This window comes from Anabas testudineus, chromosome 15 (assembly GCF_900324465.2).
Source record: "Anabas testudineus chromosome 15, fAnaTes1.2, whole genome shotgun sequence".
In the NCBI taxonomy this organism is placed as follows: Eukaryota; Metazoa; Chordata; class Actinopteri; order Anabantiformes; family Anabantidae; genus Anabas; species Anabas testudineus.
In genome coordinates this window covers 6,167,779-6,195,701 of record NC_046624.1, presented here as the reverse complement: position 1 = coordinate 6,195,701, position 27,923 = coordinate 6,167,779, and the positions used below count along the sequence as shown (strand labels likewise).

Here is a 27,923-nt window from a genome sequence, read left to right as displayed (position 1 = left end):
GCTCAGCGAAGCATGCGAAAGAAAATACAATAGAAAAGTCACTGCATGATCACAACAGTGCACAAAACTCTTTACCCAAAAAACACTAACATAAATCTATAGCCGATTTTTCTGCTACGTCTGTGTCAGTTTCAGCAGGGGAGGGGTCAGGGCCTGAGGACATCCCTCTCCTATTACACTAGCTTGTGATCTCCTGCTCTCTTTGAATGACCATGGTAACCGCTGTGATTCACTCTTTAGCTGGCCTCATAACAAAACCCGGACTTTACCTCACCTTTGGGAGGACATGTCGCATTGTCTGGTACAGCATTAGTGGTTACAAAGGGGAAGTGAGACAACCTAAGTGTTGGAGGAGCGCGTGGGGGTGTTTTGTGGTGCACGTATCCATTTTGCCAGAGTAAGTAAGAGCAAATAAGCCTCCAGAGTGTGGTGACACTCATGCGGATTGAATGCATCGCTGTCTCTGCAGGGGAGGGTTGAAACCCCCAGAGCTGTGAAAGAAGCGGTGGGAGCTGTCAGCGGATGATATGGAGGTCAGAGGGCACGGAGAGAACACAAAGATCGGGGGCACGGTGATCAATCGATTGGCTAGTGCTGTGTCCCTCAGGGCCGCAAAGGATGTGGCCGTCACTCTAAACTTGACACGGAGGAAAAAACACACAAAAACTGTCTTTATTGTTGAGGGAAAACCCCAAATATTTGCAGGCCGTGCACATCAAGAAAATAGGTCCCACATGTGTTTGCAGCAACAAAGTGTATTTGCTAGTCACATCCCGTATGTCACTGTAGATCATTCATTTATAGATCACTGCAGTGTCACATGAACATGACTTGTATGGGGATTTTGTGTATAAACAGAACACATGCAGGGTGTATTTTACAGTACAGAAGTTGAGTCATGCAGCAGTCAGCTCTATAGGCTCTGGATAATGATTCACAGATTGCCGGCCCGCCATGATTAATGTCTCTGCTGGATACTTTTGACAAATTGCACCACAAACGCACAACTTCTTGTCCTGTTTCCATTCCATACACTAGTCCAGCTGCTGCGTGCATGTGTGCATGTATATATACATGCCAAGAGCACACTGCAGCGTTTAGTAAAGTGGAAAGGTGGTGTAATGGTTCTGCCAAAACAAAGCGCTTCTTGATATTTTTATTTAGAATGTAGATATGGTTAATGGGAGAAAGGTGCGCTTTACTGCTGATGTCTGCTTGTTGTTGTCTGGAACATACTAGTACAGCAATATTATACTCAGGACTAATTATTCTTAGTTTTCAAATCTTTTATAAATGTCCACAGAGACCAACTTCTTTGCCATTTTGTCTGTGGTAACTAATCAGACCTCTTGTTGGGAATCACTGAATATTTTATAATGCTAAACAGTAGCATATGACTCATTATGCAGCCATAATGTCCTCAGCATTAATGCAATCTTCATTATGGATTTGTCTGAATTGTGTCTTTGAGCGGTGGCAGGTTTTTAATATGCAAAAAAAGGGCTAATGATGTGAAGATTTTCTGAGCCTGGCCTTTAATCTCTCTATTCATCTAATCCTCTCTTTCTTCAAAGGTTCCAGAGATGACAGCGAAGCTCAAATAACAGACATGTAAGAAAAATGTATCTTTTCATCTCTTTATCTTACTTGCAGCAAATAATAGTTTTATATCAAGATTTTATTATGAATAGTCTTTGCTACAATAACTATTAAAAAAATCAGTAATGTAGGACAACGTCAAGCAGTATCGAACTGCTGCGTTTCTGTATATGTGAACTCAGGGGGGCTTTCATGCATTATGTGGTACAGTAAGTGTTGTGAGTTCAGAATATTGTTAATACTTGGTCATAACTGAGTCACGGCAATGTCACAGGGATTATTTTCTTAATCTGGTTTCTAAACTGATTCTCTGCTTAGTGGGAAGGTTTCCCCCTGTTCACGGACTAACAATCCAACAACACAACAATAAACAATACAACAGAAATACAAAAAGCAACCAAAAAAAAATGGATTTGTGCAATCAAACAAATCTACAACTACACAGTGCACACACACACACACGCACACACGCAGTATTGTTGCTCTCATTTGAAGAAGAAAAGTAAAGAAGGTTGATACACACATTCATTCGAAAATCATCCCATGAAGTGATTTCTATAAAACACATCAAAAATAAAACTGGAGTAGCTCCTCTAAACATAAATATAGTCAGTAGTAGTGTTTTTTGTCTTTTCCTTAGTATGTGCACCGCACATTAGAAAACATTTGTTAAAACATTATTAGTAAAATCATCATTTAAAAAAGTCAGAGGTCCCTTTTCCCGAAGAACTTCTTGAAGACAGACTTGTTGGGTGGCCGTGGCAGGCTGGTGTAGTTCCTCACAGCAGAATCCTGGTAGGCGTCCTGCTGCCATCCAGCCGTGGTCAGCAGAGGAGGTTCAGAGCTTCTGCTTGTGGATGTGCTGTCTGATGATTTGTCCCCAACCACCAGAGTCACACAGTAGTTGGAGCCTCTTTCCAGACCTCTGGGGTTTTGCAAAATGGGCCTGATCTTCTGGTAAGTTGCTGAGAGAGAAGAAAAAATAAATAAATAAAAACAGCTTGTGGTGATTCACACGCATATCATGTATGAACACATCATTGAGATTACTAACTGCACACGAACCTGATGTGAAGGAGTGGGAGCGACGCTTGACACTGAGCCAGTCCTGACTGCCGGATGTAGGTGAGTGAGGGGAGGTGTTGTCTCTCGATGCCCCAGACAGCCTGTGAGTCGTCGTCTGGTTTAAACTGCCTTCATCATCGTCTAGACAGACAAAAATATTAAAAGCAGTGATCAAGACCAGAGTAGTTGAGCAACAGAAGTTAAAGTTTTACTGTGATGACAGATGTGAGTCATCCCTGTGTAGTCCTGTGCTGCTTCACACGATACCTTAGCTCCCCCTAGTGGTATACAGCGAACCTGCAACAGTCATTCACTATGTTCTTTCATGATTAGAGCACTTATCATTTCAGTCTGAGACAATAGCTAGAAGCAAAAGCTGAATCCTGATTCCCTTTTTTAACTCAGTAGACCAAAGACTGAGGAAATCAGGAAAGGGCCAGTGAGGCAGCAGACGATAATGAAGGGTGGTGCTTGCATTGACTAAATATAGAGCAAATGTGAACGTGGAGCTGCTTTTCAGTAAACTCAGGTGAATACAGCTTGTTTATACACAGCAGAAGGCCGTACCACAGCAGCCTCCATGTGACGATGAGATGGCCGAATGCTCGTCGAAGCTCCTCAAGTGACTCTGTGGCATATCACTGAACTCCCTGGTGAGCACGACGATCTCTTTGGTTTGTGCGGGGGCCAAAGGTTTGTGCCTGGGGAATGTAGAGGCGACATGTGGGGAGGCACAGTGGCATTTGGCCAGGCCGTGACAGCTGGAGAAGAGGGAGGGATTTCTTTATTATTGAAGATTATAGAAAGGAATTTAAAAAAGATGGAGTTAATTAAAGGGTGACATCTTACGAGGAAGGGTGGAGGTCTTCATCATCTGCGGGTGAAGCACCAGTACAACTGTTGCTCTGACCTTTTCAGAAAAAAATAAAAATACATATGAGTCACTTACGTCTAACTAAATCTCAGCAGTGGCGTAAATGAGCTTTTCAGATAACTGCATCTACCCGTGTTTGCTTGTATTTTCATAATCCATTTCTTCATCAGAAAGCGTGAGGAGGCGTTAAGCAGGTATTCCGAGCCATCGTGGAGCCTAAAGGGCAGAAAACACAACTACTACAACCTCCAGATGCCAGAAGGGACAAACACGCAACTATTCCAACATCTATCGTTGTTTTTCTGTCTGTGTGAGCTATGAAAACGCGATCGTGGTTACAAAGTCTCACCTCAGTCGAAAGCAGTTGGGTTTCTTGGCATACTCTGGTGCAGGTGAACACTCAGCTCCAATTAGTGTCAGCGGCATGCCACATGCAGAACTCTGTATGCGAAGTACAGGTCGATTATCACTGACTTCATAATATCCACTTCAATTCTGTTCTATTCCTGTCATTTCTTTCCTGTACTTTTTGTGCTTACCCTCAGTGTATCCTTTCTCTCCTGGTAGAAGCACAAGGTGTGTCTATGTAGGATGGCATAGTAGGAGCTCCAGCCTCTGGAGGCTGCCTGTGGAAATAAGATAAGAGTGTGTGTTGCTGACTGTGGGCTTTACACTTGCTGACCATGCTGACTCGCTTCAACATGCAGTGCAGCCTTTCTTACTTTCTTTCCTCCCAGCTGCAGCTTGTGCTTCCTCTCCAGTGTTCCCTCCATAGACTGCAGCTCGGGCCTTCCACGCTGAAGTGGTTTGAATTAAAAACAAACGTCAGACAAAAAGGCTCCTCTCTGTGGTTTATTTATAAGACCCATAAACTAAGAACAAAGAGCTACAGTGACTGCAGGAAGTCTCACCAGGCTGAAACTGCACCCTCCAGTGGCCATCAGCTCTCCTTGCTTCTCCACGTCCTCCTCGCTTTGCAGGTCTTTTCTTTGCCGACAGGACCCATCCAAATCCATGTGGACTGACAGGAGACTCATCGACTGGTCCTGTTCACAAAGAGACAAAAAATTGGTGGACTGATTCTTTTCTGTTGTCATTAACGTGTCTGATCCTGCTGAGCCCAGCTACATATTTATGTCTGACGTTTAGCATATGTACATGTGGTTTTGTAAATTCAGTACAGAACAAATAACTGCTGGCTTGATTACTAATGCCGAGAAAGCATTTAGGTAAAAAAAAAGACTGTGTTAAAGGGTCATTTCACTTACATTTACATGAAAGTTCTATTAGTAGGAAGCACTTCCCTTACAAACGGTTAGGTGTGTGAATTATTGAGAGAAACCAGGGCACTGTTTCTGAAAAAGCATGTTGCTGTAAATCTTTCATGCTGTGAACACCTCCAACAAAACTCTAATATTCGCCACTGTAATCGAAGGGAAGCAGAAATCCTGACCTCACCTTCGTACCACCTGTGTGCTCTTCCACCTCCTTCCCCACCTTAGCCTCTTCCTCCTCTTCTTCCTCATCCTCATCCTCTCTGTATTGATAAATGTATCTCTGATTGTCGCCTACGTCCGGCAGCTTCACTGGATCGGATGCCGTCTCGTTCACTGTCACTGACGTCTTGCTGTCCGGTTCTCTGTTGGGAAACGCTGCCCAGGACCTCCTGTCTCGTATAGCCAGAGGAGGGAGGGGACCTTTGCAACTCCGCTCCTTGTCGTAACCCAGCAGGCTCTGAATGTGGGGTGGAAGTCTGAACTCAGCCACGAGGAGGTTGGGTGCAGAGGCTGTGACCAGGTTCCTGTAGAGCACAGCTGGTGTCTTAGGCGAGGGTGAGTGAGAATGAGGCTCTCTGGATTGATCCGAAGACACGGGCTCTTCCTGGTCTGTCTGGTACATTATGTCTGAGCAGATGCTCTGTCTGTAGTTTGTAGACCGGTTCCAGATGTCCTGGAGTTCTTCTTCTTCCTCCTCAAACTGCTGGTGGTTGAGGTGGACATCTGTTTCTAGCTCTTTGGATTCTGGAGACACACCAGACAATGTCACACTGTTCTGTCTTGTTTTAGTGCAGTCTACACCTCCCACTTCAAGGGACATGAGTCTCCCCACTACTCCTTTAGGATGTGGGACATCTGAACTTGGTGCATCAGTGCAAAGCTTGATGCTGCTGGAGGTGGAGATTCCAGAGTCGACTGAGTCCTGACGGACACTCACATTCACTGTTGACTTTAGATTCACTACCATGTGAGATGCTTGGCTCAAGCACTGAAGTCCAGGGCTCTCTTCATGTATACACCGGGATCTTGCACATTTATGGTACTGGTGTCCATTTAGGTCTCGAATTAGTGTATGGACACTGGGGCACTCGTGTTTATGTGTAGCTGTGGTTTGGGCTTGGTTCACATAAATAGGAGGCTGAGGAGACTGGCCTGTCCCACGCCTTTCAGCTGTGCTGCTTTTGACCTCCGATGACATTTTGTCCCACTCCTGCTCTGCATCTTCATGCAGAGTGAGCTGGGTTGTAGATAGGTCATTACAGGGTACAGTCTGATCCTCGTGTTCTTCCACAGAAAGAGGAGGGGGTGGTTGGAAACTCTTGTCCACACCAGGAAGATCTTTAGCTTCATCTGTGGATGTCCGTGTTAAAGCAAAGCTGATGTCTGCAGAACTGTGTGTGACAGAGGGAGTGGGTCGAACCTGTTTGAAAGAGCTCAGGGCTGAGTGTCTTTGGGAGTGGGGGTCTGGATCAGTCCCTGCTCCTTTTTTAGACTCAGGGGGAGCAATGGTAATGATGTCCTGAATGCTGGGGATGAGTGTCATGTCTCTAGGTAGGTCAAAGCTCAGCACCGAGCCCAAAGAGAGGAATCGACAGTGGCTCCTCACCTGAGTTGTTGAAGGTACAGTGGTTGGTCCCTTGGAAACAGCATATGGAGTAATGCTGTATTCTTCTGAACACTGTGTATCAATGTCATTCAAGAGAGGATTCTTCAAATACGCTAGCGCCTCTGCTCCATCTCCACGTGATGGACTCTTCAGTGAACTCTTCTTCCTCCTGCCTTCCTTCAGCGGCCATGTATGTGTGCTATATGTAACTGCGTCGCAAGCATAGTGAGACATCTCCTCCGTTTGTTCATCCACTCCCATGATTTTCTGGATAGTGTGTCGGCGAGCATCTCTCTTCCGCTTTCTCTTCTTGCTCATTCGCTTAAGGCTGCTGAAGATGGAGGTGCCGCCGCTCGCTGACAAAGGGTGGAAGGTTAAGTTGGCGGTCTGTGGTGCACCAATGGAGGAAGATGATGGGGAGGAAGAGGTTGGCAAGAAGGAAGGGGAGGCTGAGGCTGCAGAGCGGCTCTTTTGGCGGGGCAGGGTGATACTCTCATACACAGGGGCCACAGCCAAGTTGTTATCCTTGACGTGCAAGTAGGTACTTACCTATCAAAAGAGAGAAAAGAATATTAGGCATGTTCAATATGCGTGATCTCGTCTGTCAAGCTGTAAATGCGTTAACAAATGGTTAACTCCACAGAGACTCATGCGCGCTGCAGGCACCCTGCGAGTACAAGAGCTGTTCCATGTGTTACAGATGAATGATGACATGACAGCAAAACTGACTGAGACAATTAGCTACTTTTCAGAGACAAACACCAGCCTCTTATTTTCTGTACATCCCACACATACGAATAAACAATGGCTTCGGGAATGTACAAACCTCACACAGCAATGCAAATGATAAAAAAACGACAAATACATGAAAGGACAAAAGATCATAGGCATGACTGCAGATGCAGGACTTAATCAAAATCATATGTGGCTGCACATGTCGTCATAGTCAGCTGTAATGGCTTGACCTTTCAACTCTGTGACTAATCTCTTGTTTCTGTGGAAGCCCCAGACTATAAATCATGGTGTGCAGTCTGGGGGCCCTTCTTGAAAGTTCATCACCGGTTCTCCGTCTAATGAGTGTGTCTGTACCGGCGCACCCCTGCTGGGAGCCATTCTGGAGCGAAAGTTTCATAGGAAGTGAGGGTGAGGTCACTTATTTTACTCAATTCCGGTACAGTCATGGAAAGCCAAACAAGCCCAGGTTTCTATCAGGCTTGTGTTGAAATGACAGAAGCAGAAGAGAGAGATTCTGTCAACGTTCACAGCAGGGAGAAGACTCCCTGCGATTTTCTTATTCATCACCTTTGTTCTGTGTCTGTCATCAGCACTCTCCAGCTTTAAATTCTGGCTCATTGAGCAAGTTGCAGTCCAAAAGTACTGATGTCTGAGGAAAGTTGGGTAAGTATAATGATTCACTGTGTGATCATCTGTGGGGAATTGAACCATTCACCTGAGTTTACACAAAGTTAAAGGGAAAAATCACAACTGTGGTTTCACATTCACCCAAGGAAATACAAAATGGACACATTTATTTTCAGTTCTATTTAGCGCACTTACCATACAGTATAGTTGGTATACATTCATTTGGTATTTACTAGAATATACATCACTATAAATAAATATTTACAAATTGATTGTGAAAGTAGCACATCTCTATTCCCATCCCATTATATACAGAATGTACTTTACTGAATTCAATTTGAGGATGATCAGTAAAACGTTTTTAACTTTAACTTTTCCAGCCTAAGTATCTGTGGAAATGTTGCTTTGTGCAAATATGATCGTCATGCCCTGTTTCCTTTTAATCACGAAAGTGCAACAACACGGGGAAGCTCCAGGCTTGACCACGTAACAGGGGTTAGTAGAGCATGCTGCCCAGAAAACAACTACACACAGCATGCAGCCCCAGCATGCAATGCAAATTTACCTCGTTTTCACTCTGCCGATAAATCTTTCTCTTTCGTTTTAAACTACCCAAAGTATTTTCCAAAAGCCCCTGGCAGCGCCTCCAAAAGTTTTTACAGGCAGAAGATTGAGGCACAGTGGGCTGAGGGAGAAAATAGGGAAAATGGAAGATAAGAAGGCCAAAAGAGGAGGAACGGACAGCAGCAGATAGTCAAGAGGGGAGCTCCCATGCAGCATCATTACAGTGAATAAATGCTTTACTGCATTGTCCTTTAAGAGCAGCAACATGTAGCATTTGCTTCAGAGCTTGTGAGAAAGAATTTCCATTAACAATGGCTTCCCATATTTAGAATAGTGTGACGTGATGAGTGCGCTTCTCACCCTGTGGACGGGCTCAGAGGTCTCCTCCACTAGCTCATCCGTCCTAGCAGGTGGGTCAACCACCTGAACCTGGCTGTCCCCTTTGTTACCAAAGCTAAGGATGAGGTTTACCGTGCCCCCCAGAGCAGGGCTGCTGGGCTCTTTGAGGACTACTATAGATGATTTAGGAGACTCTGAAGAGGAAAACTTGCCGCTTCGTGGCCCAATACTGTTCATGACCTCGTACCCATCTTCTAACTGATTCCCGTCCTGTTGTTTAGCTTGTGTGGGTGACAGGGATGAGGGCCAGCCGCCCTCTGGCAACATTAATTTGTCTTCACTGGAGGTGATGACTGGGGACTGATGGGATGGGTAGGCCTCTTGCTCAGGAGCTGGACTCTACGTGAGAAGAAAACAAACAAATATTCACACTGGTAAATCAGACCATATTATGAGTTTAAGTTTAAGCACGTACATTTATAAATGTCCTTACAATAAATGACTCTCTGCTTATTTACCTCTATTAATGGGGAGCACATTGTGGCCTCACAATAAATGTTATCTTGTGAAGTCTCCTGTCTGTTGTTCTTGTGAAGCCACTGCTGTTTCTGAACCCTCCAGTGCACCGAGATCCATCCGAGCATGCTCCTCAGTTCCTCCATGCGCTCTCTTACCTGAAAGAAATGACTCAGCATTTGTAAAAGTGGAAAAAAAAATACTCATATAGTGATTGTAGAGAGTCAGAGGTGTGTAACCTCGCTCACCATCTGGGTGAGGTGGTGCTCTTGATCTAAAAGGTCTCTCCCTTTGGCTGCCAGCTCATCAAACTCCTCAAACTTTTGCTCGATCTGCATGTCCAGCTCTGCAGCCAGTGGCTTCTGACCATCTTTCCCAAGATACAAGGCAGTATCTGAAAAAATGCACGACCTGGTGTCTTCTGTCCATGAGCTAGACACAGGAGTGAGGGTTGGGGTAAGAGGTAGTGCAGGAGACAAGGAACAGGGCTGTGAGAAAAGTCACACATTCACAAAAGTTGAGAATGACCAGACTCTCCCTGATAGGACAAACATTTATCTCCTTGTCACACTCAGCCCAGGAAACTTGTGCTGACCCCTTCAGCAAATCTTATATTATACATTTCACCAGGGATCTGCTCTTGACAACGAGAACATCCTGTTCTTTCCCTGAAAATAAGATACTGTAAAGGCAGATGTTCTCACAAAGAGGATTATGAAAGAATGTCTGGCACAGAAAGGGGTCACGGCATCCTCACACCCTTACATCATAGCAAGGTAGCTCCTGAAGAAGTCCCGGAGCTGCACAAACTCTCGCAGACGCAGTTTGTTCTCTGCCACTGTCTTTCCCAGTTCGGTCCAGGCCCGCAGCGTAGCCTGGATGCGTTCCTCAAGCACATGCACTCTCTCTGGGCACAGCTCCTCCAGCCGAGAAGCCTGCTTCTCCATCTCCTTTGACTTCCCGCTGATGACTTCATAGTCAATCTGTGGAGAATCACAGCAAAAATCTATCATCTCCTATCAAAGCCGGTATCACTCAGACAGCCTGTACCAATTGTGTCTCTGTATGACTATGACCTCATCCCCATAGCTTTATGCATATTATTCAGCTCGACCCATATGGTCTACATATGGGGCTCTACACTATAGTAAGCTTGCACGCTTTTTTCTCCTTTTGACGAGGCAGTAATTAATAGCATTGAAGGTTCTCTGGGAGTAATACTTCATAACGTTTCTCAGCTACAGCGAGCTTGAAGAACTCGGAGTTGTGGATGCCTGTCTGCTGACGCCAGAGTTATTTCAGTTGAGGAGATTAGGTCATTTCTGCTCTTCAGTGGTATCAAGTCCAGACAGCTGTGTGTGTGTGTGTGTGTGTGTGTGTGTGTGTGTGTGTGTGTGTGTGTGTGTGTGTGTGTGTGTGTGTGTGTGTGTGCGTGTGTGTGTGTGCGTGTGTGTGTGTGTGTGTGATAAACATAACAGTGCCCAAAAATGACTCACACACAACTTTACCATCCCCAGCCTCACATCTCCAACCCTGTGAACCCCGGATGCACATGCACACCCCACCAGATTTACTCACAAACACACACACACACACACACACACACACACACACACACACACGTTGAGGGCAAACAGAGAAGTGACTCACCCAAGCATAAATAAATAGCCTGTGTGAATAATAAACTTTTGCACGCTCTACGTGTGTATGTGTGCGATCGCACAGTGCAGTTTATATAATAACTCAAACACAGCTCGGAGTGGGGGGGGGGGGGGGGGGGGTGGGCTCGTCCTTTTTTTAGATGTGAGAAAATCTGGCACAACGGGAAACAGACTGTGGAACAATGTGCTGGAGGTGAGTGAGAGAACGAGAGGGTCACTTAAATGGAATACTGGATTTTATTAGCGCCAGTGAATCATTTGAAATGTTTGCACCGTCGCCACAACATGTGCACGCATCTTGCTCTCACCTCCAGGTGGTCCTGCTTCTCCTGCAGAGCTTCTAGTCCGCAGCGGTCTGGCTCACACTGGACGGCCATGTCTGTCTCCTTCTCTAGGATGTCGAGGCCGAGCTCCTTGCTGCGGCACAAGCACTCCTCCATGCGCACCGCCAGGCTGGCATGCTGGCAGAGCACAAAGTCATCATGAGTACTCGTAGGATGTCATTATGCCATTATACTTCCCTGTGTATTATTTGCTTTCCAATGAGAGCCACAGTGGAAATTAGGGTTTAAAATGGTGTCATGGAGCTGCCTCTGGGCATGTGTGTATGTGCTATTTTGACATGTGTACTGTTTTTTTTTTCTACCAAGAATAAATTGAATTAACGCAAAAACACTCATATGAAGGGGAGTGGTGGCTCATTTGGGGCCTATTAAAGAACACAGCCACAACCAAACGGAAACCAGATGTGGCTCTATTGGTTTGTGCAACTGTTTGTAACAAAAGTGGAGGAACTTTGATTCAGCATCATCTGAGTTTTCTAACAAACATCAGCAGCGATTCCTGGATGTAATGAACTAGAACTCCAGCTATATAGTGAAACTCCTTACATCTCTCAGCAGCTCCTGGATGGCCTGATCGTGGCTCTGTGATCGGCCTCTTTCCCTCACTGTGTCGTTCAGCATTTCCACAGCCTCTCGTAGTTCCTCCACGGGGTCGCCCATGCTTTCTATCAGTGGCTCACCAATGCTGCTGCTTTGGAGTCCCAGCAATGTGGGAGCTGAGGATATCTCACTGTGGAGAGGCTGTTAGTAACAAAAAGAGAGAGTTACTATTGATTTGTGCAGTTGATAATGAGACACACAACAGAAACAGAGTCTTGTTGAATAATATATATCTTCAGTAAAAAGGAGTTTAATTGAAAAGCATGCAGACAGAGATCTCTGGATTATTTAGTAGTCAGGACATTGTTTCTGGAAATGCTTACCTCAATATTTCATTGTTTTTTAATACTTTAAGCATCTTGAATGAAATTCAATTCAGCTCCAATGCATTGGCATACAGGCAGAAATCTCAGACATGAATATTGAAAGATATCTGTATTTCTATTAACAGTAATACATAATAAAAGTTTTATTTAAGGAGGCTGACTCTTTAATTTAGCATGAAGTTAGGATCTCCTGTGAGATGCTTCTTACCTGGCCCAGGCTGTACTGACTGCCGCTGAGCTCCTGACTCTCTTCCAGCTCCACACGCTCCAGGAATTCAGTCAGCATTCGAGTGTCCTGCAGCTCTGAGCTCTGCTGGGTCAGGGCGCACTGAACACGATGATACCTGGGAAGCACACAGCAGAAGGAATGCTGTAATGGCCGGCTGCACCTTAACCGTAACCAACATCTGCAGACACACAGTTCAACCCTACATCCTTCAGCGTAACCACATCACAGAGCCGGTGAGCAGTTCACGTCACCAGGTTCATAACCATATATCATTTGTCACATAAACATATCCTGAATTTCAAAGCTTGAAGGTGGCCTGTCCATGAAATGTTTAGATTTGAGATGGTAAAAGGAGCAACTTCAAAGGGTAGTTTCTCCAAAATAAATGGGCCTAAGTTTCATGTATGTGTGTGTGGTGTTAAATAATGATATCATACCAACAGCTGCTTAGGGAGAACCTCTACCTGCATCAATGGTCCCTCAGACCGCGCAAGTGTCCATCTCTGCTCCATCTAAAACCCCCCCCACCCTGGAAACACTTAAACTGAGTCCTCACCGCCTCATTATTTTCTTTGGTCAGCTTTGTGTTCTTTACACGGTCTGAACCCGTGTTTATGGACAGTATACCAGCCAACATCACAAGGTTTTACTAAGAGTCCATGGCAACAACTGGCCTTTCGAAGGCCAGCCATATAGAAAGCCGTCATCTTGCAAACATTCAGTGGGAGACTCTGACTCTCACTGGCACACTGTGGGTAGAGTGCATGTCAGGACTGTGGGGAAGACCTCGCTATACACAGCATGAATCACAAATGAATAAACTTTAGCCATGCTGTGAATGAGCACATGGAGAGTGTTTTATTGACAGGTTAGAGAAGAAAAGCAACTTATGAGATATATGAGTTGTGTTTATATTTTTGTGGGTCATGGAATAAAAGCTGTCATTAATAAGAACTGGGAATTTTATGAATAAACACGTCCATGCTGGATTGCACACAAGGCAAAGAGGACCTCTTGGAAAAACTGACAAATTCTCAACTCAATTTCCAGACCACAGTGATGAGGGAAATCTCCGGTGTAATTGTTCGGATCTATAACATGATGGTCTCCCATGGTGAGAGACATCGGGGTGGGGGGGGGTTAACCCTGGCCATTACTTCTCCCTATGTGAAAAACTCACTTTCTTTCCAACTCTTCCATACGTGCTGCTAGGCCTCTAGTGTGTGGGTGACTGTGGTAGCTGAGGCGGTCCACCTCCTGCTTGAGAGCGCTGAGCTCCAAGCTGCGTGCTGCCACCTCTTTCTCCAGCAGACAGCTCTCCCTCTCAGCCACGCTCATTGTCTCAGGGTCACCGGCTAGTGCAGATTCCTTCATGGAAAGCTCCACGGACTCGAGCCAGGCCTCCAGGCTGCCCAGAGCCTGGAGTACTTTTACAACCTAGACAGTAGAGAAGCAGGAAAGCTAATAATGAGGTTCAGCTGCCATGATGCATATGTGATTTAGTGCACAGTAAAAACAAGAATCGTTGATGTAGTGTACAAAGAAGACAATAATAGTTCAACCTAATGGAAGCAGACCATGCTCTGGCGTCTTTTGTAACAAAAGTCTCACGCTTTCCAAATAAGACATTAATCTGGGTGGATCTGTAGCATCTTTCCATCCCATAATTAAATTATGTTGAAGCAAATGTAAATCCCTCAGACCAGCCTTCATAAGTTGTTGTACATAACCTCTGCCAGTTACGGCGGTAAAGATGAAAGCTAATGAGCTAACATCTAACAATGACTATGTCCAGGCCCTGGTCCAACTTAAAGCTTCTTACAATAGGTTAGCTGATCCAGACTAATCCATCACGACCATAATTTTCTCCTACAACGTCTGAGGCAAGAATCTTGCTTCAGTATGACTTAAGTTGACTGCTCTTTGTGCAGTATTTAATGAATCCTACCTTAAAGCCCAGCTCCTCGGAGGCTTGCAGAAATACAGCATTCCTCTGGTGCCTCCTCCGCAGCTCTTCCCACAGGACCTCCAGTTGGCCGATGAACTCCTCAATCTTGGCGCTGCCCGGGTGCTGTGCACGGACCAGCCCGCGACCCTCCTGAGGAAGGGGTGTTAAACTGATGAGAACATGTGATGACTAAAGGCTGCGATTTATGTTGTGAAATGCAAACCTAATCTGAAGCACTGGGTAAGTAAGGCCGTCTCAGATGAGATGTCAGCTCATTATTTGATTAATACACAAAGCAAGTCTTGTCAAGGCATCGAGTTTGCAAAATATGGGGAATATTTTCATTCAAGGCATCCATCCAGTTCTTATGTTGTAAGAGAAACTGTGAATGTGATGGTGTGCCTTGTCTTACCCTTTTGACCACCTCTATTCTGGCTCTGTTGGTGAGGATTTCTTGTTCCAGAGCGTGTTGACACCTCCTGGCTGCCTCCAGCCCATCTAAACTGGCTACTGAACACACCTGTGTGGCCATGGACACATTGTCTTTCAGCCAGGACAGAGTCTGACACAAAGAGGGGAAGCAAAATGGAGGGGGTTTAACACACGATTATCTGATTGCAGAACAAAATGATGACATTTAGCTGCCAAGAGCCACAGCAACCAGAAACCAGATGATGTTGCCCAATCCAAAACTTAAACACCACCTCAGATTTATTTCAAAAATGGAAGTGAGAAACCAGTAGCACGCCAATCAGCACAGCTACACTTGAACACAAGACAGCTGGGTCTTATTTTAGAATGAGACATGATGCCTAGAGAAGGGTGTAACAAAAGATGAGTACAGCTGCCACGCTGACGGGACAATGCATAGTAATGTATTCTTGAAGTCACGGAATTTAACACAAGATCAGCTATTTTCCTGTCAGCAAGTCGTCCTTCAAATGTCACATGTTGCTTGAATTCTGGTGGGAAATCCAAGTGTGCCAGGCTGGGGTCAACTCACCTTGTCAGCAGACACAGTGAACCTCTGAAGCTGCATGTGAAGCTGTGGGTGGCCCTGTGGGGCGGTGGCAGGCTTGGGCTCGGCTCTGGGCTTCTTGCTGCAAAGAAAACACAGACATGTGACTCCAATTATGACTTACATAAAGACCTCTCATTATATAAGTCATAGAGCGAGAGAGAGAGAGAGAGAGAGAGAGAGAGAGAGAGAGAGAGAGAGAAGCCAGGTTAAAATGTCACCTTTCCCCCTTCGATTGATGTCTGACGATGACATCATCTGCACAGGCAGAGCTGTCTCCCATGGGTGAGAAGGTGTGGTTCCCACATTGCTGCTCCTGGCCCTGGGTGCTCAGTGTACTCCTACATTTGACAGTACTCTGTGGACAACAGAGTACAAGTATCAGTAGGGAAATCTAATCATTTCCACAATGAATACGCGTTCACTGGACGTTAACGTTTCAGATGGAGAGTTGAATGCTGTTGAGCAGTTACTAGACAATGAGCTGTTGATGTAGCTTACTGTTAAAGTGAACATTACAATGTGGCTAGACGCTGGACAACATGGACAGCTGCCCAGAGTAGAGTACAATCCCTTCTGCAAATGACGCAAGGCATACTTTCTAACAAAAGCTGGCTATTGTCAATGAAATATCCCAGACTACGCTGAAGACACAAGCTGTTTTTTCTGTTTGACAGCATCAAAGTTTACATTACAACCACTAAAAGTGGCAGCAAAGGTTCCAGTAAATTGCGACTGCTTTATGAATGAACCCTTTGAGTTGCTGGCGGTGTGTGCGATAACGTAGCAGTGAAGTTTTTAGCATGATCACTGTTTCAGCTGTATAGACCTCGTGTATGTGCAGAAATATATTCGTAATATATATAGACATCAACAGCCACTGAGGCTCTTTTACAACCGTCTCAATAACTATTAAACGTGTTTAAATGTTGGCAACAGGACTCTGCAGTGGTGTTTCCAGGGAGAATGTTACAGGAACACAGTGGGATATACTGAGAAGTGGCCACTTACTAAATAATAAATGTTACCTTTTTGGTGAGTACTTATGTTTTTTGAGTTAGTTAGTAATTGCCATAATGGAAAATGAATGAAACCTTTACTAAAACCAGTTGCCACGAATGTAAAACAACGTGAATTTAGTAAAACATTTGCTGTTTGTGCTGACATTTCTAAAACAGTTTATCACTGTATAAATCTAACCTCGCTATAAGTGCTGTATATAGCGCAATGTCAGTTTCTGCAACAACCTGCACGGCAAATGTGCGTCATTTCAATGCTTTTCATGTAAAAAAATACAAAAATAAAAAAGAGAGATGCTGAATTTACCCAACAGCCAAAAAGCACAAAAGAGACATTAATAATAGAGTTTTATAGAGAAGCTTGAATTTAACCATGTTTTTTTTTTCTAACTGCTTTTATAGAAGAAGTGAGTCAGAGAGCTGGAGAAATGTGTCGCCTCCAAAATTATGCAAGGGATGCAGTAAAATAAAGGGGTCTAACATCATTTACTAACATGCCAGTCATTTTATAGGCAAGCCTGAGTTTCACCGAAGCACATTATTGGACCATTTATGCATTAAAGCTGCAAAACTAACAATCCAGTGTGACTCATTTGACAGAGTTGATAACCACTGCTGACGTCTCCTCTCCAGATATTTGCTTCTGTCCTTGATCCATCACTGTGGTTTCCACTGTAAACAACTCTGTGCACTCAACATCTCCTTCCATATGCAAAAGAATTATGTCAGCCACAGCAAAACAGGCATTTAGTGATTTGCAATGTCATATACAATGATATTCTGTGTTTTTAGGCCTCATCCAATCAGCTCCTATTTCAGCACACGTCTCCCTTTCTGAGTGCTGTTGATTTTTATCTGTTCTCTACTGATCTCCTCTTCCCTTGTGTGTCTTTCTGCAATGGAGTGATGTCAGCTAAGAGCTATTACTTTGCACCAAGCCCATCTGGTCTGCAGCTTTAGCATCTGGCTACAATTAGGCAGAGAAACAGACGATAGCCATGTTTACCTCCAGAAACAAGAGGCCATACTACTGCTAACACAGACATGGACTGGATTATTATTATGTATATGCTCATACAAATAGAGACACTAAAACGTATACTGTTGCCTTTAATCACCCGAGTCTACTTGCATTAAAGGGAGCCACTTTCACAAAGAAAGTGTATACACATGCCTGCAGCTTCACTGAGAGTGCTGTCTCCCAGCACATATGCAAATGTCTGAGAGTTCCAACCCCACAGACCTGTGCAGCTGCATCTCATACCCTTAAAAATACTGTAATCAGTTCAGCACACCCGGGAGCTGGAGTTAAAGTGTTGGGAAAGTATGTGACAAATTACATTTAGTGTACCAAATCTGGCCGCTGGGCTCCAGGGTTTGGTTTGGAGTGTCTTATTAATCCTTCTATAGAGAGTAATCAGTGGGGCTCCCACAAACAGCGCACCCAGGTAACTTCCAGCTCAGACTACTAACGACCGTGGAAGATCTTTGAATTGCCGCACCAATGAGCTCAGGTTGCTGACCTGATGGGCTTCTGTCACAGGTGGAGCCTGAAAACATCAGCAAGGAAATAAAGTGAACCAGGAAGGCAAGGAGAATGGAAACAGTGAGGTTTTCTCTCTTTCAGCATCTGGGCACCTTCTCACTGGGCAGAACAAGGCCAAAGGCTCAGCAGGGACCCAATAAGAGCTTAGGGTCAACAAGAGGAGAGGAGCACTGCATTATGGGATACCTCTGGGCTGAACACAAATAGCCACTGTGCATTCACTTTTGAATTGTAAACAGATTTAATAGGTTAACTTAAAAGACTAAATATACACATAATTACTGGTTTTTAACATACCACACACTTAAGTGTCTCGATGTAGCCACTTCAAAAAACACTAACAGTATTTTCTTGTAGGTTTATGGCCAGTGGGTTTACTACGGGAGCACCCACATGTTCAATAAAGTGCTGGTAGGCCTCCAAGATTAGGAATGTACTGCCTGAGGAATCCACATGCTCTGCAGATTATCCACTCAACCTGGACTGATCCACAGACCATCTATTAATATAGCATTAATAAAACGATTGTGTACTGAAAGCCAAGATATTATTTTACCATAAAGTGAAATTTTTGGTCGGAGGAAAAAGCTTATTTGCTCTGGCCCACCATTCAACCATGTTGTACAGTCATGGCCTGACATTTTTCATGGAAACTTATGGAATTGTTGAGCCAAAGTAAATAACACCTCTAAAAGCTCTTCCTGTTACTCCTACAGGGCAATTTTCATAACATTTGGACACTGGGGTTCTTGTCAGGAGATACAGTGGTCTACCAGGAAAACACAGGTCAAAGTTACATATTGTTCTGTTCTCTACAGCACTAGTCTCAAAAGCAAACTGGTATTTATCTTATCGAGGGCTTTTTTCAGAACAGGAGTTTCAGATGATGTTAATAAATACAACTAACTAGCTGGAGGGATGGAAAACCAGCAGTATCTTTGGTGCCAAGACTAGAAACCACTGCTCTACAGCACATTAGACAGACTACAAAAATACTGTTATTTAGGAAAGACCTGCTTAAAATTTAAATCAGGCATTTTCCAAACCAAAGGATGAAGTGCGTCACCTTCTGCAGCCACAGATGCCGTAGCACTGGAAGAAGCTGAGCTCATTTTTCACCACCACTGATGTCGTTGTTCTCTCCCAGTCAAGAGCCACAGTGTGGTTACTCCAGTAATAGGATGAAATACCAAAGTTACTTACCACGCAGCCTTTCATGCGATTCTGCTCCTCCTTCACCTCCTTTCCCATGATCCTTTGCGTCTCCGTTCCCACGTTGCACTGGGGTTCTCGGGCTGGTGTCAGGGGGTCAGTATCTTCCCTGGTGAAAGTGGAGCCAGTGGGAGAGAGTGTGGTTCTGTCATTCCTGCAGAACGAGCAGAGCAAGAGGTTACTTGGGTGCTGACAGCAGGCCCACAGTGAACTCCAATTATGGCTCTGAAGTTTTCGACCAGTGTTTGTGTTATTTGGTTTAAATAGCCATGAAATACAGCTGATAAGACAGATGAGATGATGTAATATTTGGATCTAAACATAGTCCACAGACATGAGAGGCTCTCAGCCTGAGAAATATTTGGAAAGCACGAGATGTTGGAGATGGATGTCTCCAACATCTCAGATGCAGTGTGAACTTGACAGTTACTCGTGAGGTATATTTATTAGTATGAACATGGAAAATGTTAAATTTCTTTTTTTGCCCAGGTGGACAATAAATATTCCAATGTTATCCACTGGTCAGTGTAAAACCTTTGATCTAGTTCGAGACAAAACTTCTGCGCAGACTGACATAATATTCTATGTGAATATTCATGGTTCCCCTAGAAGACCGATCCTAAATCTTGTGTCCCTATTAGTCTTTCAAAACAAGTTAGAATTCTGCATGATCCTTGACTTTTTCATCAAATAGATCTTTGAAATATTTAAGACATTATGTTACACAATCCCACTGCACTTTGCCATAAGAATGTAAAAAACCTCAATAATTCACTATAAACCTCGGTGCACAAATTATACTGTATATCATTCCTGGTTCCTGGTTCACCACAACATTTAAATGTGGCTGTACTCATTAGGTACATATTGCTTGTGCTGGTATGATGATGTAACAGTCTGGGTTCTTACTGTAGGCTCTTAAAGTAACAATAACTTGGTTTTATGAACGCTGTAAAAATGACTAAATACGCTTTGGAAACCCGTTTTATCTTCGTTTCTGCGGATTATTCAAGTTGACAATGCAACTTCAATAGTGAGAAAAGAACAAACCATGTTGCCAGTTTGGCTCAGTTCAAGCCAAGACATTATTCACCTAGTACAGAAATCAAACAATCCCAAAGCAGTGCGGCAAACTGAATATTATAAACCAAAAAGTGGGTGGTGAGTGATGCTCCATGTGTTAGTCGGTCTCCAGGCTTCCACAAAGGCTGGTTCTTCACTTTGCTTATAATTTTTCACTGATTCAAACCCAAATTAAACAAGGCTAATCAAGAGTTGAAGATTTTTTCATACAAAGCCCATTTGGAAAACCTGCTCAAGGTTTCGCCAATGCAGCCTTTTAATGCAGGGTATGAGTAGAGTAATAACAGAAATCCACTGTTCCAGCCCAGTGGAAAACGGAGACCAATTACTGGGTGAAATGGTGTGCGTATTCACAAGGCCACCAACAAAGTTGTCAATTGTATCCTTGGCCTGCTGTCTTACCTAAAAACCTTCTGGAGAAGCGTCCAGCAGTCCTTCACCTCACTCTGCTTCTGTGTGACGCTGGACGCCAAGGCAGGATGGAGATTAGACAGCTGGGACACGCTCACATCTAGCATCTACCACACACAGGCCTGTAGGTTAGGTAGAGAAGGCTTCTGCAACACACTTTCAGGATCTGACCGAGTGGAGCTGCTTTAATTGAGAACATTTCCTACCATGATTTGACTGGCAATGTCACGGATTTCTCTGTCTCCAAAGTTGTCCAGCTCCCTGCCTGCGGATATGTGTTCCCTCTGAAAGAAAAGAGACGCATGAGAGGAGAATAAAAGCTCCTAAATTATGAACCCTAACTGTCATTAGCAAACAAACATTTCATCTGCCAGGGAATTTTACCATGTTGTTAATGGCGAACAGAGTATTATCAGCCTGCTGATAGAAAGAGGACACTTCGAGAGCGAGCTGAAGATTTTCATGGCAGTTTTTCAGATGAGACTGGACCTTCAGCCACCTACGCCGACAACAGAGGAGAGTACAAACAAACTCAGTGTTCAGTTTATCTGTTTCATGCATCGTGCCGGTTTAACTTAAAGAACAAAGTGTACATTTTATTGATGTGCTTCCTCCTGCTGGAAATGTTTTTGCCATCTGTCTTCCCCTGCTTCTCCAGCTTTAGGGCCAACTGGTTGATCTCGTCATGGAGGTTTCTGTATAGCTGCTCATCCTGCAGGGAAAAGGGAAAGCGCAGTCCAACTATGACCTCAGCTGTCTTTACCATACACACTGGGAGACAAATTACAGTCAGCCATAGATAAATGATGGGGAAACTTCACTTCACTGCTAATTATTAAGAGCTATTTTACTTGTTTCTTTACTGTGCTCACCTGTTTCAGATCTAAAAGTCTCCTGGTCAGCTGCATTTTGTCAACATTTTCTCCCAGGACATTAACCAGAGACTGCTCCTCTTCCTGCTGGCAAACATACTGTGAAAGTCAGTGTTTATAGCCCCCATTTGTTGGGAACCAAACCATTATTTCTTTTCCAGAGGCCAAGATTAAACAACATTACCAGTGCTACTAAGATGCTAAACAGAAATAGCAGCCGGCATTAGAGAATGAGCGAAAGTAAACGTGGAACACCAGCTCCTCCGGGGTTGGATGCTTTAAAGACTAACACAAGCAGCATCCTCCATTACATTCCCACAGGCTCATTATCAATCATTAGTCCACTTGTGCTCACATGGAAATGAACAGAGAGACAAACATGACCCTGAAGTGCACTAGATGATTGCTTTTTGATAATGACAGGCAGATGTTTTACACCAGTGAATGTACACAAACAAGACGTGTCTTCAGGATACTGAGCAAATTTTCAGCAAGTGCAGATTTTTGTGCCAATTACAGTACCTGTTTGACAACTGTTTATCAGAGCTGTCTGTCCATTCATATTTGCTTCTTTCGTTAATAGCCACAATAGAAAATAAATCATTTGCTCTAAACGATTTACTCGCAACTGGGAAAAACTAATTGTGATGTGAAAGATCCAAAACATGAAAAGGTTGATGCATGAAATGATGCAAGTATGTAAAGTACTCATTTCACAGCTTCATGTTACTGTTAGACAGAAAATAAAGAACATATTTTTTTACCTTTTCTTTGATCCATGCCTCCAACTTGTCCACTTTTCTATTGAACTCCTGCAGGTTTTTAGCTCCACCCAGGGCCCTTGTTTGATTTGCAGCCATCTGTTTCAGAGTCTGCCACTGGTCCCTGAGCTGGCTGAGCTGTTTCTTCACCAGATCGGATGTGGGGTTCAGCTTGGAGATCAACTGTTCACCCATCTTTTGAAATAGAGAGACGCACAAAGATATTGTTATTTTTGCAAAGAGGCAGAGACCGCGCAGACAGATTAACACAGAACAGTTGCGTTCTGTGTCTTTGCCTTTTTTGCCACCCAGCTTCACGTCCTGAAGTCCTGGATATACCCTTGAAAAATGTGCCTCTGCCCTGGACCATCTACGTGTCAGGGGAGGTTCATTTACAGCAACGTACCATTCCCAAACATTGTCTGCTAAATGAGAAAGTATAAACTGACTTGACAGAGGTGTCTGGAGCTCAGAGAGTCCACTTTTGGCACTCCACTATGAAACCATTATATTACGTGTTATGTGATCTGACAGAGTCTTTTAGCACCGAAGACAGTGATTAATGGTTCCATTCATATCTCCGTTATACCCGTTAAAAAGCTAAAACAAACACGTCCTCTTGGATGTGGGTTGTACTGACGTTCCTGTCCCAGTAACACACTAAATCTTTAGTGTGTTAAGTTGTGTCAGTTCATGTTTTTACCTGGTTGAGTTGAATTAAGGTGTTCTCAAAGTCTTTGAGGTCTCTCTGAAGTGTCTGTGAGGCTTCCTCCCAGTCCTGCAGGGGGCAGCGTTGAATATTACAGCCGTCTTTCAGATCTTGCAGCTTGCCTTTGATCCACGCCTCTGCCTACATCACAAACAGACAAACATATTGAATGCATGATCTGCATTGTGCACATCACACACTTAGTCACTCCTGTGCCTGATTTCTGTTTTATATTTGCATCAAATGTCAGAACGCACCAGCATCACAGACCTGACGTGATAAAAGACAGCTGAGATTGATGTAGGCACCTTAAACACGAACCATAGATACATCTGTATGTATCAATATTACACATACAACGTGACAAAATGATTGTGTTATTCACTTTGCATTGTTTAACAATGAAATTAAAATTTAAATCTTTGCAATTTCATGCCCAACAAGTCTGTCTGCACACTCTACCATGTGGTAGTCACAGTGAATGGTTATGCTGATCAGAAGAGCTGACCAGTCACAATTTCTTCCATGTTTTAGCTAATACGGACCCTCAGACACATCAAGAACAGCCTTTTGTTCTCCAGTGTCATGTTATGCTGAGCAGAAGTTTCTCTTGGCAAATGCCGAGACCTCACTGCACAAGGCTTTGTCTTGTAGAGCTGCCTTTTCTGGCAACACTTGTATGGAGTGAGAACTGCAAATAAGGGAGCCAAAGTCAGAAAGTATTGGAAAGTACATATTTGTTTTCTGCAAAGAATCCAGTGTGGGAAGTCAATGACCCACCCTAGTCATAATAATTGAATGGATTAATAAATCAACACAGGTTCTTTCGCTTCCCAGAGGGACGCTATATGAGTCATGCAGATGATAAAATCAGCAGAACCTTTTTTTTTTGACTGTGTTGCTCTTGTGCACTCTGCACAATGTCACATAATCACGAAGCACACAAATTAGTCATTACATCGTTACATCATACAACTATTTCCCAAGCAATGCAGTGTGACTGACGTTAAGGAACAGACGCTACAGCGACCACTCTTTTTAATCAATAAAACATCAAGACACTGCTGCTCAACAACTCCTTGCTTGAGATCAAAATGTGATGTCACTCCTCCGCTGAGAGGCAGGTCATTAACTTTATGAGGCCCTCGGGGCAACGGAGGTATTTCTGGGTTGAACAGAAGGAAAAGAGCTTGACAAAACAGGCCGGCCCCTATCTGCTCACACTGACTCCCATGGCATTATAATGACCTCATACAGGAAGTCTATGATTCCCTTGTTTCTTCCTGTCCGCTCTCCACAACAATGGTCTGTTTATCAAATTGTACAGTGCGGTCTTAGTCTAGTCACAAACAGTCGACATGTAACATATGCAGTTCAGGCTGTAACCACGCGGCCGATGATGTCTAAAAATCTGTAGCCACACAGGAAAACACCAGAAATCAGAAGTCAACAGAGAGCAAAACTTCAAATAAACAGTATGTTTTTCCATTTTTCACAAACTTCAGTGTAACCCAAAAGGAGCATTTCAACTGAAAAAACCTTTGTACATCTTTACTTTTTATGAAATGTTTACCGGCACAGGAAATCTTTAGCCTCTCCAGTAATGCAGCCTGTGAAATAAGATGGTGAAAGCCGAGATGATTTGCAGAGCAGCCTCGGAGACAGATGGCTCTCAGTGAAGCCGTGCTTCTCCGTGCGGTGACCTGTTTTGCTCTCCTAACTTGAACATTCGAACATTAGGGGTCTTTAAAAGTCTCTCCCTGGAAAGCTCACTTCCATTTCCACTGCGACATAATACTGGAATAACATATTTTCATCAGCAACTGCAGTCAAGCGAATCCCTGTAAAAAAAAAAGCAGGTCCCCAGGTACCAGAACCTCTGTGTATTTAAAGTACAAGTTAAACTACAAACATTTCCTCTAAAAGCAACAGAAATGAAAGCTTCACTTTAGAGCAAAGGGGCTGCTAAACTTGTTAACATTAATGATGTGCTGCAGAGCTGTTTTCAACGCATACATACATCAGATGTTTCCTTCAGCTGACACATCTGAAATTAATTTCTTATTACTGGAAGTAAACAACCTATCACTTGGCTAATAGCTCAACAGGGGTCTGATGACAAAGCCAAGCGCTGGACAAAATGTCCCTCAGACGAACTCACTGAGAAATGTCCTTGTAGGCCGCAGTGGACGCAGCGATGAGATAACACAACCAGCGGTGCTGCTTGGCTGAGTCTCTCTGGGCCATAGGCGTGAAGAGATGGAGCCAAACAATGATCTCATCCCTAAATAATTGCTTCACTTGTGGCGGTTTCCCCTCCCTCTCTTCCCTCAGCAGAACACAGCTCATGCAGTTCTCGAGACAAAATAAGAACCAGTACATATTTTGTTCTCCTCCAAGGGTCATGTGAGAGGCAGCTTTCTGCTTTCATCTCAACAGCATAAATTGTTGCTTTTGAGCTAAACTCACTCCGTTTTTCTTTCATTTGGCATTTGTGCAGCACAGGAGATGGTGGTAGTGTGATTAAAGTTATTTAAAACATTTGAACTCCAGTCTATGCATATTCTGGGATAAACCAAAGATTAATGGGGAAATGCACCTTGGGTTTTTTTTGAACTGGGATTTTACTTACACAGCTTGTGTTGGTTTGTGTTTAATAAGCAAGTTACACTTTACCTGCAGCACTTCCTTGTTGAAGAGTGAGGTGCGTTGAGTAAAGCAGTCGGTCTGGGCCGAAACAGCTGCTGACGCTTCTTTCGGTGTGGGTAAGTGACTGTCTTTCCTCGGAAGCTCTTTCTTCTGTGATTCAGGCAACAAAATCTGCTCAAGCACGCACACAGACAATTATATAATTAATTTAAAAAATTACCAAGCTGATGCTAGACTCTGATAAAACCAGATACCCTAGTATCTATTCATGTTAATGAGACACTATCTTTTTTTTTTTTTTTTTTACCAATTAGAGACATTATAACATGTGTCAGACTGGCCTCAAGGTCCTTTTTAGCAAAAACATACTGTCACCACTGCATGAATTGAGATGAGCACAACCCCACTAATTGACAAGCATTCCTGCTGCTCTCCAATCAGGAAACATCTGGGCACATGAAGGAAGCAGGAACGGACAGATCCTTGGCGGCTGGACGTTTTTTACTGTCAGCCTCACATGTAAACATCTCACATTTAAAGCACTTTGGTAAATCATGTTCACATTTTTATAACCGAGCAAGTAAAGGCACCACGGCCATTATACGTGCAATTATAGGCATTTGTATGAATAATACATGAGTGGGTGAAAGCAAAGCATTGTTGCGGTTACAGGATATGAGATGATGTCAGTGATTACTGTAGTTTCTTGTCCTAAAAGGGGAAATAAGGCCATTGCTGTGTCAGTATGTTATTATAACCAGCCTCCAAAAGGACTTCAGTGAGCCTTTTCTTTTGTTAACATCTTCCCTGACCTCATGTTTTCCAGTGAGCCCTGCCTCTGCACGGTCTGCTGTAACACAGCACTTCATCCGCAGCACACACTGGTGACTTCAACGAGGAACAGGCCAAATCCAGCAGCTTAGTGACTTTAAACCATATCATAACGGCAGACAACAACAGGCCACTTGTGATGCGTTCAAAGACGCATTACCACATTGCTCAAATGACTCGTTTTCCACTTCTGTTTAAGTTTGTCTGTTTCGCCCAGAGATTCATCAGCTCAGCAGCTGCCTGTACAGACCACACATCAATGATGTAGACACCACTGCCTCACAATCATTTGTCTTAAGTCTAAACTATCATCAACAACACAACACCATTATATACACAATCATATATATTTTGTGTTAATTATAACATCAATTTGTTTTTCTGGTTAAACATTGATTTAGTGACAACAAGAGTTATTTTTAAGCCCAGTATTTTTTAAACTTCAGAGTGAATAAGTTCAGCTTCATCCTACCTGTTGGGCAGATTTCTCTCCATTCTGTTTTACCGTGGTGTGTCCCTTTGTGGAGTCTAATTCATCACCGCTGTCTTTTCGGAGTAAAACCTAAAACATGGATATAAAAAAAAAGGAGTCGGTAGTGCTAAATAAAAAAAAAAAGTAATTACCTGGACAGCTCAATGATGTTGTAAGTAATGTTAACAACAGCTCACAAAAATATCCCATTAGAATTAATACTAAGTTATAAAAAAAAAAACCAAATTTTTGCTCTTTATGTTCCAAACTTTTACACAGTATCAGTCATCAGTGCGAGTTTGATACATAAGCAGCATTTTGTTGTTCTAATTAGGTTATACTTTAATCAAACTACACATTTGTGAGTGATATTTACTATTTCATTAGTGTGTACTGTACCTTAAATTGTGAATTAGGCTTATTCTCACAACTCACTCCCACAATCCTGGGTAGATGTGGATCTGATGCACTGCTGACGTTGTTGTTGTTATTGTTGTTTTCTGATGTGGACCCTGTGATTGAAATCTGCGCTGCTCCCATTGTCACCTTGCTCTCCGATCTGTCTTTACTTCCAGAGATTGTGATCTTCTTGATGGATCTTGACACAGCAGAAGGAGAGGCAACGTTCTGGTTCAGGTGGTCCTCTGCTGCCATGAGCTCTTGGTTGCATTTCACAGGTGCTACCTGCTTGACGATAGGGTGAGACGAGACAGGGGCCATGCACGCACACCTGCGATTGACTGAGGTAGAGCGAGTTCAGGTTGTGCTGTAACGTGCAGTTGTCCAGACTCTGGCTCTGCAGATAACTCTGTGTAAACTCCTGGCATTTTGGCACAGTGGGGACTGACAGCTTCGTCCCAATTGTGAAGGGCTGCACCTTCCTCACAATGCTTTCAGACATGTCTAGTGTCCTGATAAGAAAACAAAAATAAACTAAAATCCAAATGAGAATTGAAAAAAAAAAGTCTGTCACATCCCTTTGTATGCTCTCCCCACTCAGCAGTTGTCCAGTCTCTGTTCAGCAAGCAAG

General features: G+C 43.7%; 1 protein-coding gene across 5 annotated transcripts; it reads right to left on the bottom strand.

Annotated features, from left to right (window-relative positions):
• Positions 1-676: 676 nt before the first annotated feature.
• Positions 677-27,915, bottom strand: LOC113158924 (spectrin beta chain, non-erythrocytic 1). 5 transcript variants are annotated; one of them, XM_026355271.2, is made up of 34 exons: positions 27,293-27,915; positions 26,894-26,983; positions 25,618-25,761; positions 22,936-23,082; positions 22,236-22,427; positions 21,472-21,558; positions 21,193-21,311; positions 20,984-21,098; positions 20,806-20,883; positions 20,591-20,706; positions 19,097-19,259; positions 15,550-15,686; positions 15,314-15,410; positions 14,723-14,872; positions 14,311-14,460; positions 13,543-13,799; positions 12,342-12,477; positions 11,754-11,948; positions 11,172-11,324; positions 9,968-10,185; positions 9,451-9,634; positions 9,205-9,360; positions 9,024-9,085; positions 8,708-8,987; positions 4,997-6,970; positions 4,450-4,584; positions 4,261-4,335; positions 4,078-4,164; positions 3,888-3,979; positions 3,669-3,754; positions 3,514-3,574; positions 3,232-3,425; positions 2,665-2,805; positions 677-2,564 (listed from the first exon to the last, which is right to left on the bottom strand). In XM_026355271.2, the coding sequence occupies exons 1-34, from the start codon at positions 27,611-27,613 to the stop codon at positions 2,305-2,307; spliced, it is 6,852 nt and encodes a 2,283-aa protein (XP_026211056.1). In that variant the 5' UTR covers positions 27,614-27,915; the 3' UTR covers positions 677-2,304. The 5 variants fall into 5 exon arrangements, with proteins under 5 accessions (XP_026211056.1, XP_026211053.1, XP_026211057.1 ...); XM_026355268.2 differs by having other exon boundaries at positions 8,708-9,085; XM_026355272.2 differs by having other exon boundaries at positions 5,036-6,970; positions 8,708-9,085.
• Between the last annotated feature and the right edge of the window lie 8 nt (positions 27,916-27,923).